The 18,979-nt window shown below is 40.9% G+C and overlaps 2 protein-coding genes across 2 annotated transcripts in view; both read left to right on the top strand.

Annotated features, from left to right (window-relative positions):
• Window positions 1–2,136, top strand: part of ADAMTS19 (ADAM metallopeptidase with thrombospondin type 1 motif 19) — a 156,612-nt gene extending 154,476 nt beyond the window's left edge. Inside the window, exon 23 of the mRNA XM_059833503.1 lies at window positions 1,102–2,136. Coding sequence (XP_059689486.1) covers window positions 1,102–1,253 — 152 coding nt within the window. The 3' untranslated portion in view covers window positions 1,254–2,136. The remainder of the gene's footprint in view (window positions 1–1,101) is intronic.
• A 5,872-nt stretch (window positions 2,137–8,008) lies between these two features.
• MINAR2 (membrane integral NOTCH2 associated receptor 2) lies at window positions 8,009–16,823 on the top strand. Its single transcript, XM_059834016.1, has 3 exons — window positions 8,009–8,173; window positions 15,591–15,836; window positions 16,644–16,823. Exons 1-3 carry the CDS (start codon window positions 8,009–8,011, stop codon window positions 16,821–16,823), a joined length of 591 nt encoding a protein of 196 aa, XP_059689999.1.
• Window positions 16,824–18,979: the final 2,156 nt, after the last annotated feature.

The following is an 18,979-nucleotide window of genomic DNA, read 5'->3' as shown; positions in this document are numbered from 1 at the left end:
AATAGCCTTACTTGGCATGGAGGAGGAAAGACCTATTGGGATGATTAAACAGAGGGTGATGCAGTCAGACCAGCATATTGGAAGGCAAATTTAAAAAAAACAAAACCATTTTGAATGTACTTGGAGAGGAGAGAAAAAGGTCAGGAAGATAAGAATTGCACACTATTTCTGCATTTGAGAAGCACAGAATCCAATAATTGGGCCCGGACAGGTATATTTGGCAACATATCAGCTGTCATTGATTCCATACCATAAGTTTCATTTTTCTAGATAAAATGGATTTGCATTATGAAATGTTACATGGAACTTAGTAACTGTCTTCAAACCTTGTAAGAGTGCCTTATAGCGTGGCATCTGTAGCGTTCAAGCTAGCAAGACAATATATTTCTGTTCCTTTGAACAAAGATGCCAGACAAAACTAAAGTTCTAGTAGATTATTTCACTTACAAAGAAGGATGGTGTAAGACATCATGTAGTTGTGTTCAATTTCCATTCATTGACAACATGGCACAAAGTCTTGATTTCTTGAGCAAAAGCTGATGAGAAAAGCAGCAGCAGTCTCCATGCTTTAATTCCTACATTTTCCTACCTGCCTCTGATAAAAAAAAAAAAATTCCCTTATAGGTGTCATTGAGAAGCCCATTCTGGTGTTATTCAAGCTGAGCCTTCCTGTTTTTCCAGTGGCAACTTCCATCTCAGACTGAGGGCAGTTTCAGCTGGAGCTGCTGCTTTGTGCAGCTTTGCTGGAGCTGGCTGTGCAGCCCCCACATAGCCCTGGCCCTAGCCCCAGCCAGCCTCTGTATAGGGCAGAAAGATGGGCTTCACTCTCTCATGAGAAGATAGCTGCATGGCATGAAACCAATTAATTTCAATGCAACTTAATCCAATTCATAAATTAAGCTTGCCTTAAAAAATTTTAGTGTTGAAAATACTGGCAGCAGGAGGATTGGTTTTGTCTTCTTTTGTTGAATATCTACATCTATTCTCTGTTCCCTCCCCCAGATACACTTCTGGTGTCCTTGTCACCTTTGCTACATGATTCTTCACTAAAAAATGTATCAGTAATGTATATTTGATTTTGTTGTTGTTGTTGTTTCACAGCTGCTTTAACATTCAAGTGCCTGGGAGACCAGTGGCCTGTGTACTGCAGGGTGATAAGAGAGAAGAATCTCTGTCAAGACATGAGGTGGTATCAGCGGTGCTGTGAGACATGCAGGGACTTTTATGCGCAAAAAATGCAACAAAAGAGTTGACCTCTGTCAGGCTGGCTGGCTCTCAGCTCTTTGTAATCTTATTATTTATAAACACACACACACACATGTACACACACACACACACGCACGCTTCTTCAGACCAAATATTATCCGATTACATATAATTTAATCAAATTAATTTATTTTTGCCTGCCAGACATCCTTAATTGTTTTGGTTAGACAGACAATTTGTTTTATCCTTTGACGTTTTCGTAATTAATTTTTATATGAACAATTTTGGATACATTTATCAGAATTTTTAAAAAATAGTAACTAGTGTTTTAAATGTTTATTTTCAGTAGGGTCATCTCTCTGTTGCCAAAAAAAAGGCATGTTATCTTGAATTTATTTTAATTTAGCTGAATAGTTTTGTTGTATATGGAAATAAAGCCCTTTTTAATTTTATTATATTTTTGGCATTCAGAGTCAGAATGATCTTGTGTATTTTGCAACAGATGTTGAGGTGAGTAAGCTAACATTATGGAACAGGTTATTACAGAATGTATTGTTAAATCAGTTCATTTGATTTAGAAACATACTGAAGGGGATAATCTACTGTAACTTATAACATATTATAAACAAGAAATTAAAATAGCTAAGTAGGGATTTTGATCATTCTCATGGACACATACTTGAACACAAGTATTGAATCAATGAAACACTGTAGAGATTTACACTGAATCACTGTTGCACTGTTTGAGGTAGTGTAGAGAAATGCAGTCCTAGAACTTGTACCATCCTATGAATCCACGTCTGTACTGTTTTAACATGTCACTTGGTTTTAAACGTTTTGAAACAAAAAACCCATGCCCCTCTATACCTTTGTGTGTCCTCTTGCAGATTTACAAATGGAAGAGTCCTTCCTCCTGCCACTTGTATGAATTAATCTGTTAAACATTTTCAGTTCTCTGCTGACGATTTAGAAAGTAGCTTTGTAATACTACTTTAGTTTTATTGTTGTTTTCAGAAAAAGTCTTTATAAAAATGAAATGTTTTACAGTTTTGTGAGACGTTATGAAACAGCTAAAATTTTCCTTATGAGAAAATATTGTACATGATTCACATGATTTTTACATTTTCAATAAAAAATAAAGCTTCTCTTGTTATTTGCATTTTTCCTCTTTTGGGCATCTGTGTCCGGTAGCCAAATCCATCGAGCCCTGCATTGCAGGATGGACAGCTACAGTAGTCCCTAAAACAAATGCCTCCTGCCTCTTGACTTAGGCACCTTTCCGCAGCTGCAGGCAGACATGCTGCTCTGTGAGCCTTGATATATGGAAAGTGGGGTATAACAGAGTAATATGCAGTGGAGAAGTTATGTGTCTCAGATGAGTTCTGTAACCACTGAAATTTGCAAGAAGAGAGGGGTAGATCCTCCGCCTCCATTTTGTGATGCAAGCCTTTAGGCATGCTCTGAAAATACGTAGGAGAGCAAAGCCTGAAGGCAAGACAGATGGAGAAATGAGTCTGAACGGCATCATATTTTCTACTCAAAACAAAAAAGGAATGTGTCTTTATTTGAGTGATTGTTCCTTTTAATTCTCTGCAAAGAGTCTGCTGTATAGGTGTGATGTAGATATCCACACAATTTAATAAACCGAGGCCCCCAATCAGGACTGTGATTCTGTCCAGGAAGAATACTTAGCTGCAGTTTTAACTCCCACTTAAATGAACATGCATGCTTTCAAATAGCTGTACTGTCAAAATCTTTGGTTTGTCATCTTACTGCTGTGTATTCAAAAACTGCAACTTTAATGATGTGCTAATGTATGATTTTAAATTATCTTCTGGTTTTAAAAAGTAAAGAAGCAAAGAAAAATAACTCTGACATCATGGAAAGTGAAATTATATTTTGTGACATTAAAAAAATTCCAATGCACAGAAAATTCAATTGGTCTTGGGCAATTCCTCAATGTCACAGACACACATTTGAAAGTCTAATAGAATTATTGTAGTTGGCAGGCAAAAGAAACAATCATTATTTTTAATTTTCTTCATACTTACTTAGAACTCAGTCCTGCTAATACTCCTGCCCTCACTTGAATCACAACAACTAGAAATCAAGTGAAAGGAAAGATGTCTCCAGACTAGGGGCCAGAAAACAGTCTTTTATCAGCCAGTGATATCATCGGCACAATTCTGAATGTTTATGCTCTGCTATTTCTGAATATTCCAGTAGCAAGAATATCGGCTTTATCTCAAAATGGAAAAATACATTTTAACTCTGCCTGTATCTGTTGAGGACAGATGAGTGACTTCTGCTGAAATCATCCTCCCATCACCCTTATACAGCATCATAAAAGAAAAGACTTTTGGATGGGAACCAGGGTTGGAAAGTTGCACAGTTAAATGAAGTTCTTTTTAAATGTAATGAGTGAAATCAGGATGTTACAATGCTGATAGCTCTGGCTCTGATTCCTTCGGCATCTGTACTACAAAACTGTTAATTAGACGTGTGTGAATCATTTTGGCGCAGTTTTGTGTCTACATAGCAAAAATGCCTCTTCCTTCTCTGCATGAATTTGAAAGCAAGTTAATCTGACTGCTTCAATACACTCTATCATCATTCTGAGAAGCAGCACAGACCAAAATACCTGCCTTGTCAGAAAATGTTAAGAACGTTTTGAGAACGTGCCCAGCCTGTGGCCCGAGTCCCAGCATGCTGGGGGGGTGTGTGCTTGCACCTGCCCTGCAGAGCTCTGCCACAGCCAAGGGTGACAGCAGGCAGCCCTTTCCAGCTATGTTCAGGGAAGCAATAGCCTTATGCACTCGTAGACATTCCCCCCCAGTTTTACTCGCTTTTTGGATTGGTCTTTCTTTTTCAGCAACAATCTCTCTGCATTAATACATTTTCCTTCCAGCCTGATGAATATGTAACATTTCAACTAATGAATGTCAAATCAGTCAAGTTCAGCTGACAAGTAAAGGTGAAATTCAGTCCAGCTCACAAGGGCTAGAGTAGGCCTCTCTGCTAATTAAATCCCACTTAGACTCTATTTTGTTTGATTAAGTGGGATTTAAGCCATGCACAGCGTTTGTACTAGGCTGGTGCACAGTGGGCTTGCTTCTTCCCAGATACGTGCTGGCTAGCTACAGCAGTGACTAAAAGTTACAACTGTTAATACTTCTCATACCTACCTTAAAGAAAAGGAATACCTGAATTTTAATTGCATTGTCATTTATTCTGCAGGGAATTTGCTGCTTTGTTCTGGAGGATGTCATTTAGGTTTAGGGGGGGGCGGGTTTGTCCAGTTTTCATTGTCACCTTCAGTGACAGAGAAGCAGCCATTTGCTTATTCTAAAAAGACATTAAAAATTGACAGCTTGCCTGCATGAAGAGACCCATGGAGGCCCTAAAGCCTAGCAGGTCAATTGTAAACAGGAAATTAAGAGTGCCCAGAAAGTATTGGAAGACCTTTGTAGAAAAGATGCTCAGACTAATAGTAAAAGGGACTTGAAATATATCAAAAGCAGGAAGCCAGCTGGGGAGACAGTGGGGCCATCTGATAACACAAATGTGAAAGGGACACTTGGGAATGACAGACCTATGAAAGGGAAGTTCAGTGAATTATTTGCATTGGCCTTTCCAGCTGAAATGTTGCAGGGGTTCTTGTACCTTGCACATTCCTTATAGCAGAGATGTCAGAGAAACTGGATCAAGTTGAAGGAAATATAGAAGAATGTAAGACCAAATAGGTATGTTAGATGCTAACAGGTATCTAGGGTGGCAGTCATATGAGATTCCTGGAAGAACACAAATGGAAATCACAGAACTGCTTACCATGGTGCATATGCTGTTGTTTCAAACAGCCACTCTTCCAGAAGACTGGCAGATTGCAGTGTAATTCCTGCCTGTGGAAAAGAGGATCTTTAGGGGATCCTCTGAGCTACAGACTGGGGAGCCCTGAGTTCCTTTTCTGGTGCTGTAACAGCAGATAAAAAAGAATAAGATCCCTGAGCACCTGGATAAGCATAGGCTGTTGGGAGAGAGTCAGCATGGCTTCAATTGTGTCCTGAGCAACGATGATCTGGTGGACACAGAAGCCTCCAGTAAGGTTCCATGTTACAGGATATTCAAGAAACTGCATTCACATAGGAGTACAGGAGCAATCTTTATGGCTTGAAATCTGGCTAAAGAACTGGAAGCAAAACGGTAATCTTTCAAGATGGAGAGGAGTCAGCAGCATGGTTCTCCCAGGAATGATGCTGCGTTTAGTTTTTTCAACATTTTCATCAATGGCATGAGGAAGAGAGTAAAAACTAAGATCTCCAGCTCTGCAGGTGACATTAAGCTCTTCTGGTTAACCAACTGTTGCCTCACTTAGCAAGAAACTCACAAAAGTGAGTGATTAGGCAAGACGTTAGCCAATAAACTTTAATGTGGGTAAATGTAAGGTAGTATAGCTATGGAAAATAGCCTAAACTATTCCTACAAGATACTGAACTTGCAACTGGCATTCATAAAGGTGGAGAAAAATTATAGTGTCATTGGTTACTGTAGTCTGAAGTTACTAGCTCTATGAGAATAGCAGGAAAAAAAGCCAAAAACTGATGGATGTTGTCAGGAGAGAGGGCATAATTTTTCCCATTTTTGGAACTGTGGTGTACCTACAGCTTAAGCATTTAATTAATTTATGGTTGATGTGTTCTCATGAACAATGTAGTGGCATTACACTGTAACACATTAAAAAAGGCAAAGAAATGAGCAAGTGGATAGACCAGGTGGTTTATGAGGTGGGACTGAAAAAGTTGATACAAACTATACAAACTAGTATGGAAATTAGTTTAAAACAGACAAAACAGATAAAAGTAAGCACTTTAGACAGACAGTCATGAGGTTATGAAGCTTGCTTCTGGAAGAGGTAGTATCAGAAGGTTTAAAAAGTGATTAGAAAAATTCATGGACAAGTAGTCCATAAATAGATAATAAAAGGCCTGGGAAGAGACACTCTAGCACAAAAAATTGTGTGGCTTCTGGGGGAGTAAAAGGAGAACTAACTGCAGAAAGTAGCCACGTGTACGCAGTCTCCCTAAATAGCACCTCTTCTTGCCTTTTTCAAACACTATGATAGATCCTGGGCTTGGCAGGCCTGACCTAGTGAGACGTTTTTTATGTTCTTATGTCATGCCTAATGAAAGTGTTGGTAGTGTTGGTAAGTAAATTCACACAGATGCACACCACATCGTACGCTACAATAGCACGGAAGAATCCTGTGTTCAGAGAGATGCTGGAAAGGCTATATATGTTTAATAAAGAAGGCATGGTTGTATATACCCACCTATTTTAGAACACAAATTATTACTGTCTTAGTTCTGCACAGGGAAAAAGGGGGACTACATGCCATGGTAAGTCTCAAACAGCAGCTTCATGATAAAGGTGTGTTAGTGTTTCAGGGCTTCATTACACTAGGGAGAAACAGTTCTACATGTAGCACCAGGTTCCCCAGAAGCATGCACATCCACTCAGAAACATGGTCACTACTGTCTCTGTTATGGCTGCTTACAAATACTCTAATATGAGTATCTACTTGAATAGTGACAGATAGATAATTTTTAACAGATACTCTGTAAAACAATCACCAATAAATACATGCAAGGAAAAATCATGAGATTTCTAATCAGATAAGTGTTTTAACTTATATGGATATCAAAGTATTCATTTATTACATTAGGATCTCACATTAGTAACATTTTTAAAAGTAGTTTAGTGGTTTTGTTTTCTTTTTAAATTCCAGCAATCTTCTGTAAGGAAAATAGATTGGTCTAATTCTCTGGTCTAAGTACAAGGCTAACATTTTTGTGAAGGCCTAATTCTCAGCACTAATTTGATCCAAAATAAGTTTTCCTGGATTTCAAACAATGAACTTTCAAAAACCTATCCTCTGTGGCAGTGTCATCAAAAATGAAACATATCTTAGAAAAATGGAAAAGTTTGAAAAAAAAGGTTAAAACAAAAGTGAGGAGACTACTCTTGCTGGTTGTAAGTAATGGCCATGATGAGAAGGGGAATTTCATTAGCTGAAAGTCAAAAGAACTTAAGACTTATAAAATGGTGATGAAAATATCAAATCTCAAAATAAAATAATGAAAGTGAAGGGACTGACTCTATGCCATTCAAGTCAGTAAGAGTTTTTTCCATTCACTTGAACAGGAGCAGATTCAATTCCCTGACAACTTCTGTTATCAATTACTTGAAACAATCTAATATTTCCCAGGGTCGAGAATGTGAAAGAAATCCCTGAACCTAAAGAAGTGCATGTCATAGCTGTCATGGTAAATGGTACCGACCCACACAGCACAATGGAGCCTCTTAGTACTGCCACAGAAAAGAGGACTTGCTTTGCGCTGGGAGCTGCTTCTAATTTTCTGGGGAAAAAGCTTGCTTTGAAGTATTGTAAGCTTGACATTTTTGGCAGGTCACTTGAGGAAGTTCTGGTATGCATTTAAATGTCTCATGCATCTACTCGCTGGCACTCTGTTAGCTTTAATGAGCACATATGTATCTATCAAAATAGACCTTGAACTTGAAAACTTAAGCTAGGCACTTACAGAAACATGTCCTGTCTGCTCTGCTGCTTCTAAACAATCTTTTATCATTGGTAGATGATATAAGTGAGCCTGACACCAAACAGGGGTCAGATACAGTTTCAGGAAGCTGTCGTATCCTTCTTCATGTCATTAATAATAGAAGGAGCGTGCACAGCCAGGAAGCAGAAGCTGGGGCTGTTTTCGTTATTACTCTACAGGACAGAAACATGGACTTCTCTGTTTTGCCAAACAACAACCATCCTGATAAATTCCTGCAACTGGAGGTGAAGTCTCTCGTGAAAGACTCTGCCTTTCTACAAGCCAGCCTGGCAAAATTACCAGAAGCAGCTTTACCTGGTGTGCAGCAGTGGCACAACAGGGTCTATTTACAGGTAAGGTCCAAAAGAGGCTGACATTTTTCCTGATTTTTCTACCTTGCTTTGGGGATATGGAGACAAATGACATGACGTTGAGACTTCAGCTGTGGATTCAGCCTCATGAATCTCTGAATCTGAATCGCTATCCCTGTAAGTTTTCCCATTAACTTCAGTGAGGATCAGGCTCCAAGAGAAGGGTCACTCTCTTCAGGGCCTTCTGCTGACTTTATTTCAGTATGTTAGGCTTTCTATTGCTCATTGTAACATTTTCATAGCATTTCCAGAAAGTCTATTGATGCCAAATACCAATTAATTGTACTAAAGTGGCAAAATAAGAAAAAAACCCAGACTTGAATCTGAAAGCCAGGCCATAACCCTCAAACTTGATGAAAAGGCACAGTAGAGAGAGCACCAGAGCCTCTTGCTAGTGTCTTGTGAGCCTATCTATGTCTACATAGTTCACTGTAGCTTCCTCTTTATTTTGCATGTGTTTTCCTCATTCTACTTTGGCCTTCTGTTATCCTGACAGACAGCTGTTGAAAGTGTAAAACACACTAACTGTAACAGGTTATTATACAGAGGTAGCAGCAGTTTTTTGGTAAAAATGTAAATGTGCGCTGCCTAGTAGAGGCTCTGGAGCTGGCAGCGGCGAAGTTCACGTCTGGACCAGCAGCAGTACAGCTGCATCAGCTCACACCCCTCTGGGCCCCACTTGCTGCTCTACAGCACTCCTTTCCTGCTGCCCGGGGAGCCCTTCGCCTTCCCCACCCCTAGCATGAGCAAAAGCTCCAAGGTCTGGTTCTTGTCAAGGAATGGAGACACACATAGGCAGTTTGCCGGGGGGAGAAGCAGGGGGGGGGGCGGGGGGCGGGGAGGGATGGAGAAGGGTCTGCATCCTGAGGACCCTTAGGGTGGGGGTCCAATTCCCCAAGGAAATGAGGAGTGGGAGCCAAAAAAAACATCAACCTTGGGGAGAGGAGGGGAAGAGAAAGATGCTTAAAGTCTCCCACAGCTACTTCCAGTTTCACTTCTCCCCTCTCAGATATTTCTCCCCATCATCCCCCTGAACCCCTTCGCTACGTCCCAGAGTCCATTCCAGTCCTCACCCATGTGCAAAAGTCCTCCCCCTCCTGACACCCGCTTCCATGACCCCCCCCTTACCTTCCCTAGCCTCTTCCCCACCCCAGACACCCTTCCCTCCGCCTACTCCAATGCCTCCAGCCGCCTCTGCTCATATTGTATAATCTTTGCTGGCGATTCCCCAAGGAGAGCTGAGGCGGGGGGGGGGGGGGGGGGGGGGGACGACACAACAACACAGTCGCCCATCGTCTCCCATGCAAAGAACCCTAACCAAGGGAAGGAGCCTGTGGGATCCCAAACAATGGGGTATGGTGCAATGCTGGCCTCACTCCCCACCCCACCTAAGCCCCTCTTTTGTGCAAGAGCGAGGCAGCCACACACAGAGCCTCCTCCACAGCAGGGATCCTTCTCCCTATTGTCATTTAAGGGACGCACTGTCACCCTGCCAAGGCTGCAGAGCTGCGGAAGGATTACAAATGTGTGGGGAGCCCTGTGCTTTTTTGGCTTGTGCTCTGCCCTTTGCCACCAGCAAGAGGGTTTTCCTGGAACTCTGTTCCCAGCCCCGGGATGGCCATTTCAAAGGAAATGTCTGTACTCACCACATCTCTAGAAATGCAGTTTGCAGTGCGGTATGTTTTATAAATGTTAAACCTAGGGCACAACCCATACTTTTAAGTGTAGGCATTAGTGAACTCAAGCTGTCCAGATAAAATTAATTACGCCTTATTCTTTCTCTGTTATGAGCTCGCCTTCTTTCTTCCCTTTTGCTGACAATCAAATAAAGGGGAAAGAACTGATGAGTTCCAGACATTAGAATAAACACGATGGCACAGTGGAGAATGAATGGCACAGGAATAACTTGTTTTGCTTTAAGATGAGAGCGCTAATGGGGTTAAGGGTTAGTTAATTCAGAAACGGAAACGGGGCGGGGGGGCAAGGGAGGAGAATTCATTTCAGAACATATGTGCATGACCTACAGACTCCCAAAGTCATTAAACCTCCAGATTAGCCTAAATTCCCTCTTCAGAAATGCATTTTCTTTTAAGAAATTATTGCTACTCAGGGTTCCCTGTGTAAAGTGACTTCTCAGTGGCATGTTTGTGGCTTCTTCCAGATCTTTATTATGAAATCGCTTAAATTCAAGTGCCCTTAAGCACTTATGTGTTTTCTCCACCTATAAGTTTTTTAATTTATTTCCATTATTAAAAGTAGCTTGACATAACGACAATTCCGATTGCTGACCAAAAAGCTGCTGCTCTTTCTCCTTACTTTCCTCTTCTGTATCAGGCAAACTGGACAGCTTCCCTGCTTAGCGTATATTTTCGTCATCTACTTTGAATAAAAGAAACCATGAGGCAGTCCAGGAATCTGGGCCCTTCCTTGTGAAAAGCAGCATAAAAACCACAGACTGTTTCTCTTGCAAATGGCTAGCTACTGCCCGCTTTCTGATTGCCCTGAAAATTTCCAGTCCCACTGGACTCTCTGCCCCACAATATGTTTTAGTGCTCAGCATACACCAGATGATTAATTCCCTGCACCTGCTTCTGATAGCTGGGGTGCATATCTCCCCTGTAGTTTACCTGGTCATTTTCTGCAGTTCTCGGACTTCTCTTTCCTGCTTCTATTTCCCTTTTCTCCTTATTTCTGGAAGACAGCAGAGAGCATTTGGTCTTTGAACACCGTGCTACTTCTTGTCACGCTGCTCTTGCTTAGGAATTCACAACTCCAAACAAATTTTGGCCTGCAGGTATTACGGTTATCATGCTAACTGCACTCCTAACCCCTCCTGCTCTCTCATCTGAGCTAATGCCTCTGTCTTGTCTTTACTTGTTTCTCAGTGTACCAGGACAAGAGATTTTTTTTACCTGTAAGTTAGGTGCTGGGTTACAGTCACTTGTGTGTCCCCTGGCTCATACGTGCATTACATACTTCCATGCTTTCCCTTATTCTTCCTTAGACATCTGCAACCGGCCATAATCAGAGCCAGCTGCAAGGTTGGCAAGAGCTTTGGTCTGACACTGTACAGAAGTTTTTATATAATGCATTCACAACCCTGCAGAACTCCATTACCAATGACAGATAAACCAGCTTTCTTTAAATAAACAATTCATTATGAGGACAGAAGTAGTCTCAATGCTGCACAATTAAAATAGTCCATATGAATGCCTACTTTTCTCTAAATATTCCTGTCACTTTGGCTTAAGTGTTTGTAAGTGTTTATTGATCTCCTTCCTATCCATGTTAGGTGGCTTCCCAGGTTGCTTTGTCGTACCTGATGCTGCCTTAGGTCTGTGACAAGCAATTCTGATCCACTTCAGTTCCTTCAATAAGAAAACTTGCATTATCAGGAATCCTTGATGTGAGCTGTCTGCCCTACCGTCTTTCAGATCTGCTTGCCTACCCCCGGTTACTCCTTGCCTTCCTGATTGCTTTTTCACAGCATCCCCTATAAGATCAGATTTGTTCAGGAAATTCTAAAGAGCAAATAATTATTTATCCTGATAAATGAGCTTTTTTAATTGACCAAATGCCTAGCAATACCTATACAATTGTTACAACTATCACAGGGATTCTTGGGTTACTACCTAGCAGCTTTTTTTCAGTAAGACATTTTGTTTGTCTTAGAAACAGGCCTCTGCATCAGAAAAATGCCATTCCAAGTGCTGGGAGAGTCCTCCAGGGTGCATTACAAGGCTTTTGCACAACAGAGGGTTATAGTCTTAAACAAATTACATGCAAATATAATAATCACCCTGCTACCCACTTTCATTAGGATTGAGGAGGTTGTTACAAAACAAATCCTGCAGTATCTGATGGCTCTAAGTTTCCTGACGACTCCCTCGTTTAAAACTTTTAGGTGTAGCTGCCCACCAAAAGCATTTGTCACTTTCATTATCTCCCCCGGTTGCAGCTGGAGACCATGGCTGGCCATGGGACAAGAGGAACTAACTCTCTTTGTAGGGCAGTAAAGAAAAATTTGGCTTGCATGAAGTAAATTTCCTTAAATTTTTAGGTGTCTCTTTGATCTCTTCTTGCAGGTAGATGGACTTGAGACCAAAGCCTAGCCTTAACTGTTGACGTCCTGGGTTTGGTGGGTGATTATCTTGATATCTCTTTCCTCTTGACTGAGGAAAGAATGGCTAGACTCTTGGGTTGTTTCAGTGCTAACTGAATATATATTGTAATGTACCTATATCCATAATTTGCATTATGAAATAATCAGCAAGAAAAACCTGTGGAGTAAGCACATTTTGATCCAGGGATGGAACAAACATTGACTATAGATCTTCAGGCTTTTTCAAGAACCCTCTTTTTGTACATGCCAGCACTCTGGGTCTGTCAAAGAGGGACGAACGGTTCTCAGTGAAACACGAGTTATAAACCATAACAGCTTTCTTGCTCATGAGATATATGCAGATCAAACACAGTTATGTGTTTGCAGAGTTGAGCATTTTTCATCTTGTTAAATGAGTATTTCGTCAACACATTTCAATTACAGTTTCTCAGAGTTCTTCATAACTATTGCTGCTTTGAGTATTTGCTGTTCCCTCCTTCCATTCAGTGAATAGTAACATAAATTGCCTCTGATTTGATCTATTCCACCCTCATTCACACTGGCTTCTTAGACAGGGAGTATATCATATAAATTCTGTAACGCATATGGATACCTAAGTTTACAATACTTTCCTCTTTCTTTGAACATTTTATTCATGAATCAGAATCAAAACATAGAAGTCTGTGAACCTTAAAAGAAAAAATGTGTAGTTTTTGCTAGAATTAATGCTAGCAGGCATATTTTTATTATCTAATCTCCTTCTGTTTCTCTGCTTCTATAAATGCATATGTTTCAATCAATCCTCTTCATATTTCTCTGTATCATTTCTTGGACCTATACCTTTTTTTTTTCCATATGTGCTTCAGGCTTCTGTCCTTCCTTTTCCCTAACTAGTCTCTAGGACATATCTACTGCAGAAGTTTCACAACCAAGCATTTGCCTGCACTCAAGTGTTTTCTCCCCATTAGCTTGGCACTTCAATGTCTGTTCTCTAAAACTTCTGCAAACTATGTCCTACCCCAAATTCCAGTCCAGTTCTCACAGTAAAACCCTGTTGCCCTTCCCATCCTATTTTGCCTCTCAACCTCTGCTCCAGGCTATCACATTCTCCTGTTCTCATGCCCGTGAAAAGGAAAGTACTCCAGACAGAAGGGGCAAAAAGTTTTGCCACAAAGCACTCTCTTTATGAAGGAATTTTGCATCATGCCATCTATTCCAAGTTTTGGAGAATTTTATTTAAAACAGCTTTAGAAATTACTGTCACGTCGCATTCTTTTCACAACATTTTAGCCTAGGGAGAGCATCGCCTGGTGAGACAATTCGCGTTCTTCAACAAAATGTTCTCCAAGTTCAACTATCTAGCAAGCCTGAGGGAAGCATCATTTGGGTCAATGACAAATTTCAAATAAGAAATAAAATAATAAAATAAAATAAAATAAAATGCAGTCAAAAAGAAATTACTGTTAAAAACACCAGCACAGCTGAAATCTGGCCAGTACAACCCAGAGGGCTTCAGTGCCAGCTGTAACTGCAATGCAAAGAGTAATATTGTCAGGGGATATGTCAAGGCTAAGGAATGACATATGGAAGTTATGAACTAATAGAGGGACTGGGAGGGCACTGAGGATCCACCCACCTACTAAGGGTAGTTATTGATGGGAAACATGCTTAGTCACTTGTGCACAATTTAGTGATAAGAATGCCAGCATGATGCTGGCATCCTAGGGTTTCTTAAACAAAGTCTGTTGGTTTTGCTTCTCCCTCTTTCCTTTCGGAAGGAAACCAGTCCTCCCGCTTCCTTCTACACCTGCCTGCCCCAAATCAACTCACACATGTCTTTGTGTGTGCACAGGCACTGAGGCATAAAGTAGGTGATGACATATAACAGCTGTCTTCCACTGAAAGTGGATTCACCAGCCCACTAAGGAGGCAGAAGATTGCTCAAGCAGAAGAAGCCAACAGTTTGCTATCAGCTTGGGCACCTGCACTGGCTGATGTGGGATCTGAGCAGCTCCAGAGCCAGCCCGCAGGAGGAGGTGGAATCCTCTGGCCTCCCACCAGAAAGGTTGAAGTGGAAGAAGAAGCAGGACATGCCGGTGGCAGCAATGAGCTCTTCTGCTGCTGAAGTCCATCCAGCTCATGGCACCTTGACAGATGGAGATCTCAATATAAGTGAAATATCCTGGGAAAGATGTCCTTTCACGGAAGGTTTCTTAGGTCCCAGCCTCTTCCTCAGCTGCTTATGATGTGTACTCACTTTATGGGAGTCTGGCAGCAGGTGCTGCCCACACCTTTGTGATTTCTGAGGGTGGGAGAGGGCTGAGGTGTGCTCCCCTCCCAGCATGCGTGCCACAGGGCCACGAGGTCAGGCCAAGGCTCCACTTTTCTCAACTTAAAGTTCCTAAGGACAAAGGTGCTAATGGGGAAGTAGTGTTTGCTAATGAGGAAAGCTGAATTTGCACTGTGATGGTTCTGTAGAAGCAGTCCTGAGATGTGAGGTAGGTGCTAGTGTGAGGCAAGGGTTCTGCCAGAAGCAGGTCTCTTGGGAAGCTGATGCACTGCCAGAACTGCAGATCGGTGACAGATTAATTCAAAGTCTCGAGGACAGAGGGTTGTGGTGAACCAAAATGTTGAACAGCTTGAGTTGGAGAGTCTGATTGCATTCCTCCATGAAATTACAGACTGAAAAATATGGTAACTACCATCTTACTGGCTGCTGAAGAGGCTTTTACTGCTGTGTTAAGCAGCAGCTTGCGAGTTCTCCAAAAATGTGATCCAACCAGCGTTGTTCATCCTTCTCCCCTGCCACCCCCCTGTTCTAAAAGGTCTGGTATAACGATGTTGTTGCTGAGAGACTGCTCAGACATTTAATTACCTTTGAGTTCTCACAGTGCCAAGATTAAGGACTCTCCCTCAGTTGAATGAAGGGCCTCTTTGACATCCTGACACGGGTCTAGCATTCAACAGCATGAACAGAACTACAAATCACAGCCCTGTTGTCAGAGGTGCAGCTCCAGTCAAGGCAACCACTTACACAGTATTACCCCCCTGCTTGCTCTGCTTTGTCCTTTCAGCTCTGCTTCTGCATTGTATACCCATGGCTTCCATCAGAACTGCATCTTCTACTGCAGTGCTCCACAGCACTGTTTTGCTAAAGCAGAGGCTTCCTTTCAGCAGGCATTATAATGCCAGTCAAAAATTATTCTGTTATATTACAAAAGATAGCTCTGGAAGGGGACCTGTGTCATAGGTAAATGAAGATGAAAGCCAACTTCTAATCTAATTTGTGCCTTACAGAGAGAAAAGAGAAATGTCACTGAGCTGCCGGGCTTAGGCTCGAATGAGGTCAGTCAAGGAATGATAGACAAAACCCTCGGGAAACACATTACACCCATCACCCTGAAATCCACAATCAAAAGCAACCCCTTGTATAATGATATCCAGGTGGATGATGACTGGGGGGAGAAGAAAAAGACCCCTTCCTGGACTGTGCAAGACTATGACAGGCACTCTCTGCACTCTAACTTGGCCAGCCACATAAAGGTAACACGCTGTTGCACTGCATTTGAGCAAAATGAATTGCTATGAGGTGTATGGTGTGTGCATGAATCACTGCGCAGCCCGCTTGGTTCTTTTGGTGGGATTCTAGAAGTAAATATGGACCTGTTTTCTGGTACAGACATAACACTAACATGGGTCTGATCCAGAAAAACAGTCTATATATCTGGTTAGACTCCAGGAATTTCAGTTCTGCAGAACACGACCTCTGTGACTAGAGAAAGTCTTAAACTGCAACACACCACAACTCAGTTTCCCTGTTTATATAAGGAAGAACTATAAACAAGGCAGTTAAATACTATATGCCCACCTTAATAACTGTTTGTAACATCATTCTGTTATCAAATAACATACATTTTCTCAGCCTCATCCACACCATGCAGGATCCTGCCTGTCTGTTCATTGGCACAAATCACTTTTAGGGTTACTTTTGCGAGTTTTTTTTCTGCTGTTCCCTTTTTTGGAAAGGGACTCAGATCTGTGTTTGTAAATCAACATCTCTTCTTGAGAAGATAACACGGTTTCTTCTGGGCTTTTTAATCACATTTCAATGGCTGGTGTCCTACTTTTGGTTCCTAGCTGAAAAGCATGGTTTTAATTTTCCCCAGTGCAACATTTGCAGCATCTGGCAAGTAGCGCAACCTATGTTCAAGTGAAAGTTTCTTGCGTTTGTGTTGTGATGCCTTAAATTCATTAATCACTATCTGATGATAGCCAAAATACTTCTGGCGATATTCTAATGACTATGTGCAAGAGAGAGGAACTGAGTTGATTTTCTGGTTTTTCTTTTAGGAAAATCCTAATGATCTACAGTTCTGGATGGGGGATATTTATACTCCTGGGTATGATACCTTGTTAAAAAAGAAAGAGAGAGAAAAAAAGCATTCCAAATGTTGCCGAATCATCCTGCTCACGGTACTAGCTGTTTGCATCCTAATTACCATAGTCACACTCAGCATTTTACTTACTTAGTACAGCCAAATGATGTTGATGGGAATTTTTTCAATAAATATTTTTATTAAGCTATTCCCCTCCCTTGTTTTATTTTAATTCTTTTTTTTTTTGTCACAAATACAATTTGTTTGACATCACTATTTTACAATGTTCCCGTGCAGCGTAAGGAATTGATCCTGAAAAGAGAAGAATACTCTGAGCATGGCAGAAAGTTTCCTTATGGGTATAACTAAAAAAGAAAACTATAAATATGCTACTTTTCTTAGTACCTTCTTCTCTGGACTAGTGACTTGGGTCAGTATGTGTGGTATGGTACACATAGCATGTACAGACAACCAGCTGACTATTCATTCTAATAACACCTACCATCTCGTTCATCTTTTTATGATAGCTATTATTGGAATATAGAGAAGTATTATAAAGTGGCATTCAAGATATCCCAAATAATTCTAAAACAAAAATTTATGTATTTCTTAGTGACTGAATGCATTGCTGCACTAAGGCAGCACTTAGTAAAAAGCTAGCCTAAATGCATAAATGTTTCCTTACACTTTTTCAGAGAAGAAAAACAAAAAAAAGACCACTGAGCTTCTATCAAAAAAATTGCCTGAGACCTGAGACAAGGTTTCTTCATCCCTGTGTCATGTTTTTTGAACATGTGGCATCTCTGTCACCCCAAAATATGGAGTGCCAATATTTTTTTAATCTGACATGTCAAAAACTGGAGCAAAATTGGTGTAGTACTAGAGCATGGAGTTAGAATAAATACTAAATACTAAATACTAAACTGGAGTTAGAATACACCTTAAAAAGATTAAAGTTATACAGCCATTCTGTGAAAAAGGGTCTTTGTAAATGAAAGGACCAAAATTAAATGTTAAGAGCACTCAGACAATTAACTTCATACACTACAGAATAATTCAGGAGAATTAAAACAGAAGATAAAATGACAAAATAAAAAGTAACTGAACGTCAAGAGAAGAACTTAAATTATTTCATTCTTTTCTGAAAAATACTCTGAGTGCTGCAAACCCTTTGTATCTCTGTATTAGGGCAAGGGGCTATGAATACTATTGAGGTTGGGATCTCCCTCATTCGCACAAGAGAATCTCACAGTTGCACGAAAGCTGGAGAGCTGGGATTATACCAGATCTACATCTCTTCACACAAAAAATGTTTTGGAATAGGTCAGGAATAGGACCAAGGTAGAGGGTGAATATTGCCCTCTCTGAATTGTAGCACATGCCCTACTTACAGCAGCTTTGCAGTGCTTTATGTCCAGTCAAGATGGATTCATCTTGAAGTGCAGTATGACAGTAAGATAAGTGCATTTAATTCCTTCCTTCCTCACTTGGTCCATGTTTGAATTTTGTTTGTGACATAACTATTTGGACCCTAATCTAGCTTGCACCGTAGCTGGTTCAAAGACCCAAACTAAACCAGCTTACTGCTTCAATCTGCTGAGCAGCCAACAGCAAAAGTGTAGCAGCATCTTAATGCGTTGGCATAAAATTAGTATCCCTATTACAAAAATGAACATTGCTGTAAACGTGCAACGTGCAGGGGAACTCAGCCTGTGGCTTGCTGCAGTTTCGGTGTAGACGGTGGGGGGTGGGGGAGGGGGGGTGTTCTTACCTGAAAGATCAGGTCCATTCAGCTTATGAAAGTAAGAACTTGGCAGCATTTTACAAGACTAATAGCTGACATTATGAAGCAATTATTCACATTAAAGCAACAATACTTAATTGTTTTTTCCAGCCCACTTCGCTTTAAGTGCATTGCATACAATGCAGAGATGTATTTTTGTAAATTATTGAGGCCTGTAGGCGGGAAGCCGAAAAGCAAAGGGTTCTGTAATTTCCAGGAAAACAGCTAATAATGAGAGTTTCTTAACTGCATTGCTCTCCGAGGGTTTAGCAGTAGGGATAAAATCGGTTTCCCCACAAGCCCGTTACTGGCTGTTTCAGTCTGGTTTCGCTGCTGTCATCTAGTGGAGAGTCAGAAAAGAGGAAAAAAGTTTCAGGCACAGAGGTACCAGTTTGGAGTAATTTCCCTTTTTCTTCGCTTCTTTTTTTTCTTTTCTTTTTTTTTTTTTTTTTTTTTTTTTTTTGGCGGAGGGGGGATTGATTTTTCACGTTCCGCTCGCGGCGTTGCGATGCGGTTCCTTTACTGAC

The sequence above is a fragment of the Gavia stellata genome, chromosome Z (genome assembly GCF_030936135.1).
Source record: "Gavia stellata isolate bGavSte3 chromosome Z, bGavSte3.hap2, whole genome shotgun sequence".
Classification (NCBI taxonomy): Eukaryota; Metazoa; Chordata; class Aves; order Gaviiformes; family Gaviidae; genus Gavia; species Gavia stellata.
Note: the sequence above shows the minus strand (reverse complement) of the source record. Positions and strands in the feature narration are given on the sequence as shown.

What these genes read in the sequence shown, in the direction of transcription:
- MINAR2 (XM_059834016.1), top strand. Translation starts at nt 8,009, where the DNA reads ATGGACTTCTCTGTTTTGCCAAACAACAACCATCCTGATAAATTCCTG. An exon ending in ACAACAGGGTCTATTTACAG is followed by an intron (nt 8,174 to 15,590) that starts GTAAGGTCCAAA and finishes TGTGCCTTACAG; the next exon opens with AGAGAAAAGAGAAATGTCAC. An exon ending in ACTTGGCCAGCCACATAAAG is followed by an intron (nt 15,837 to 16,643) that starts GTAACACGCTGT and finishes TTTTTCTTTTAG; the next exon opens with GAAAATCCTAATGATCTACA.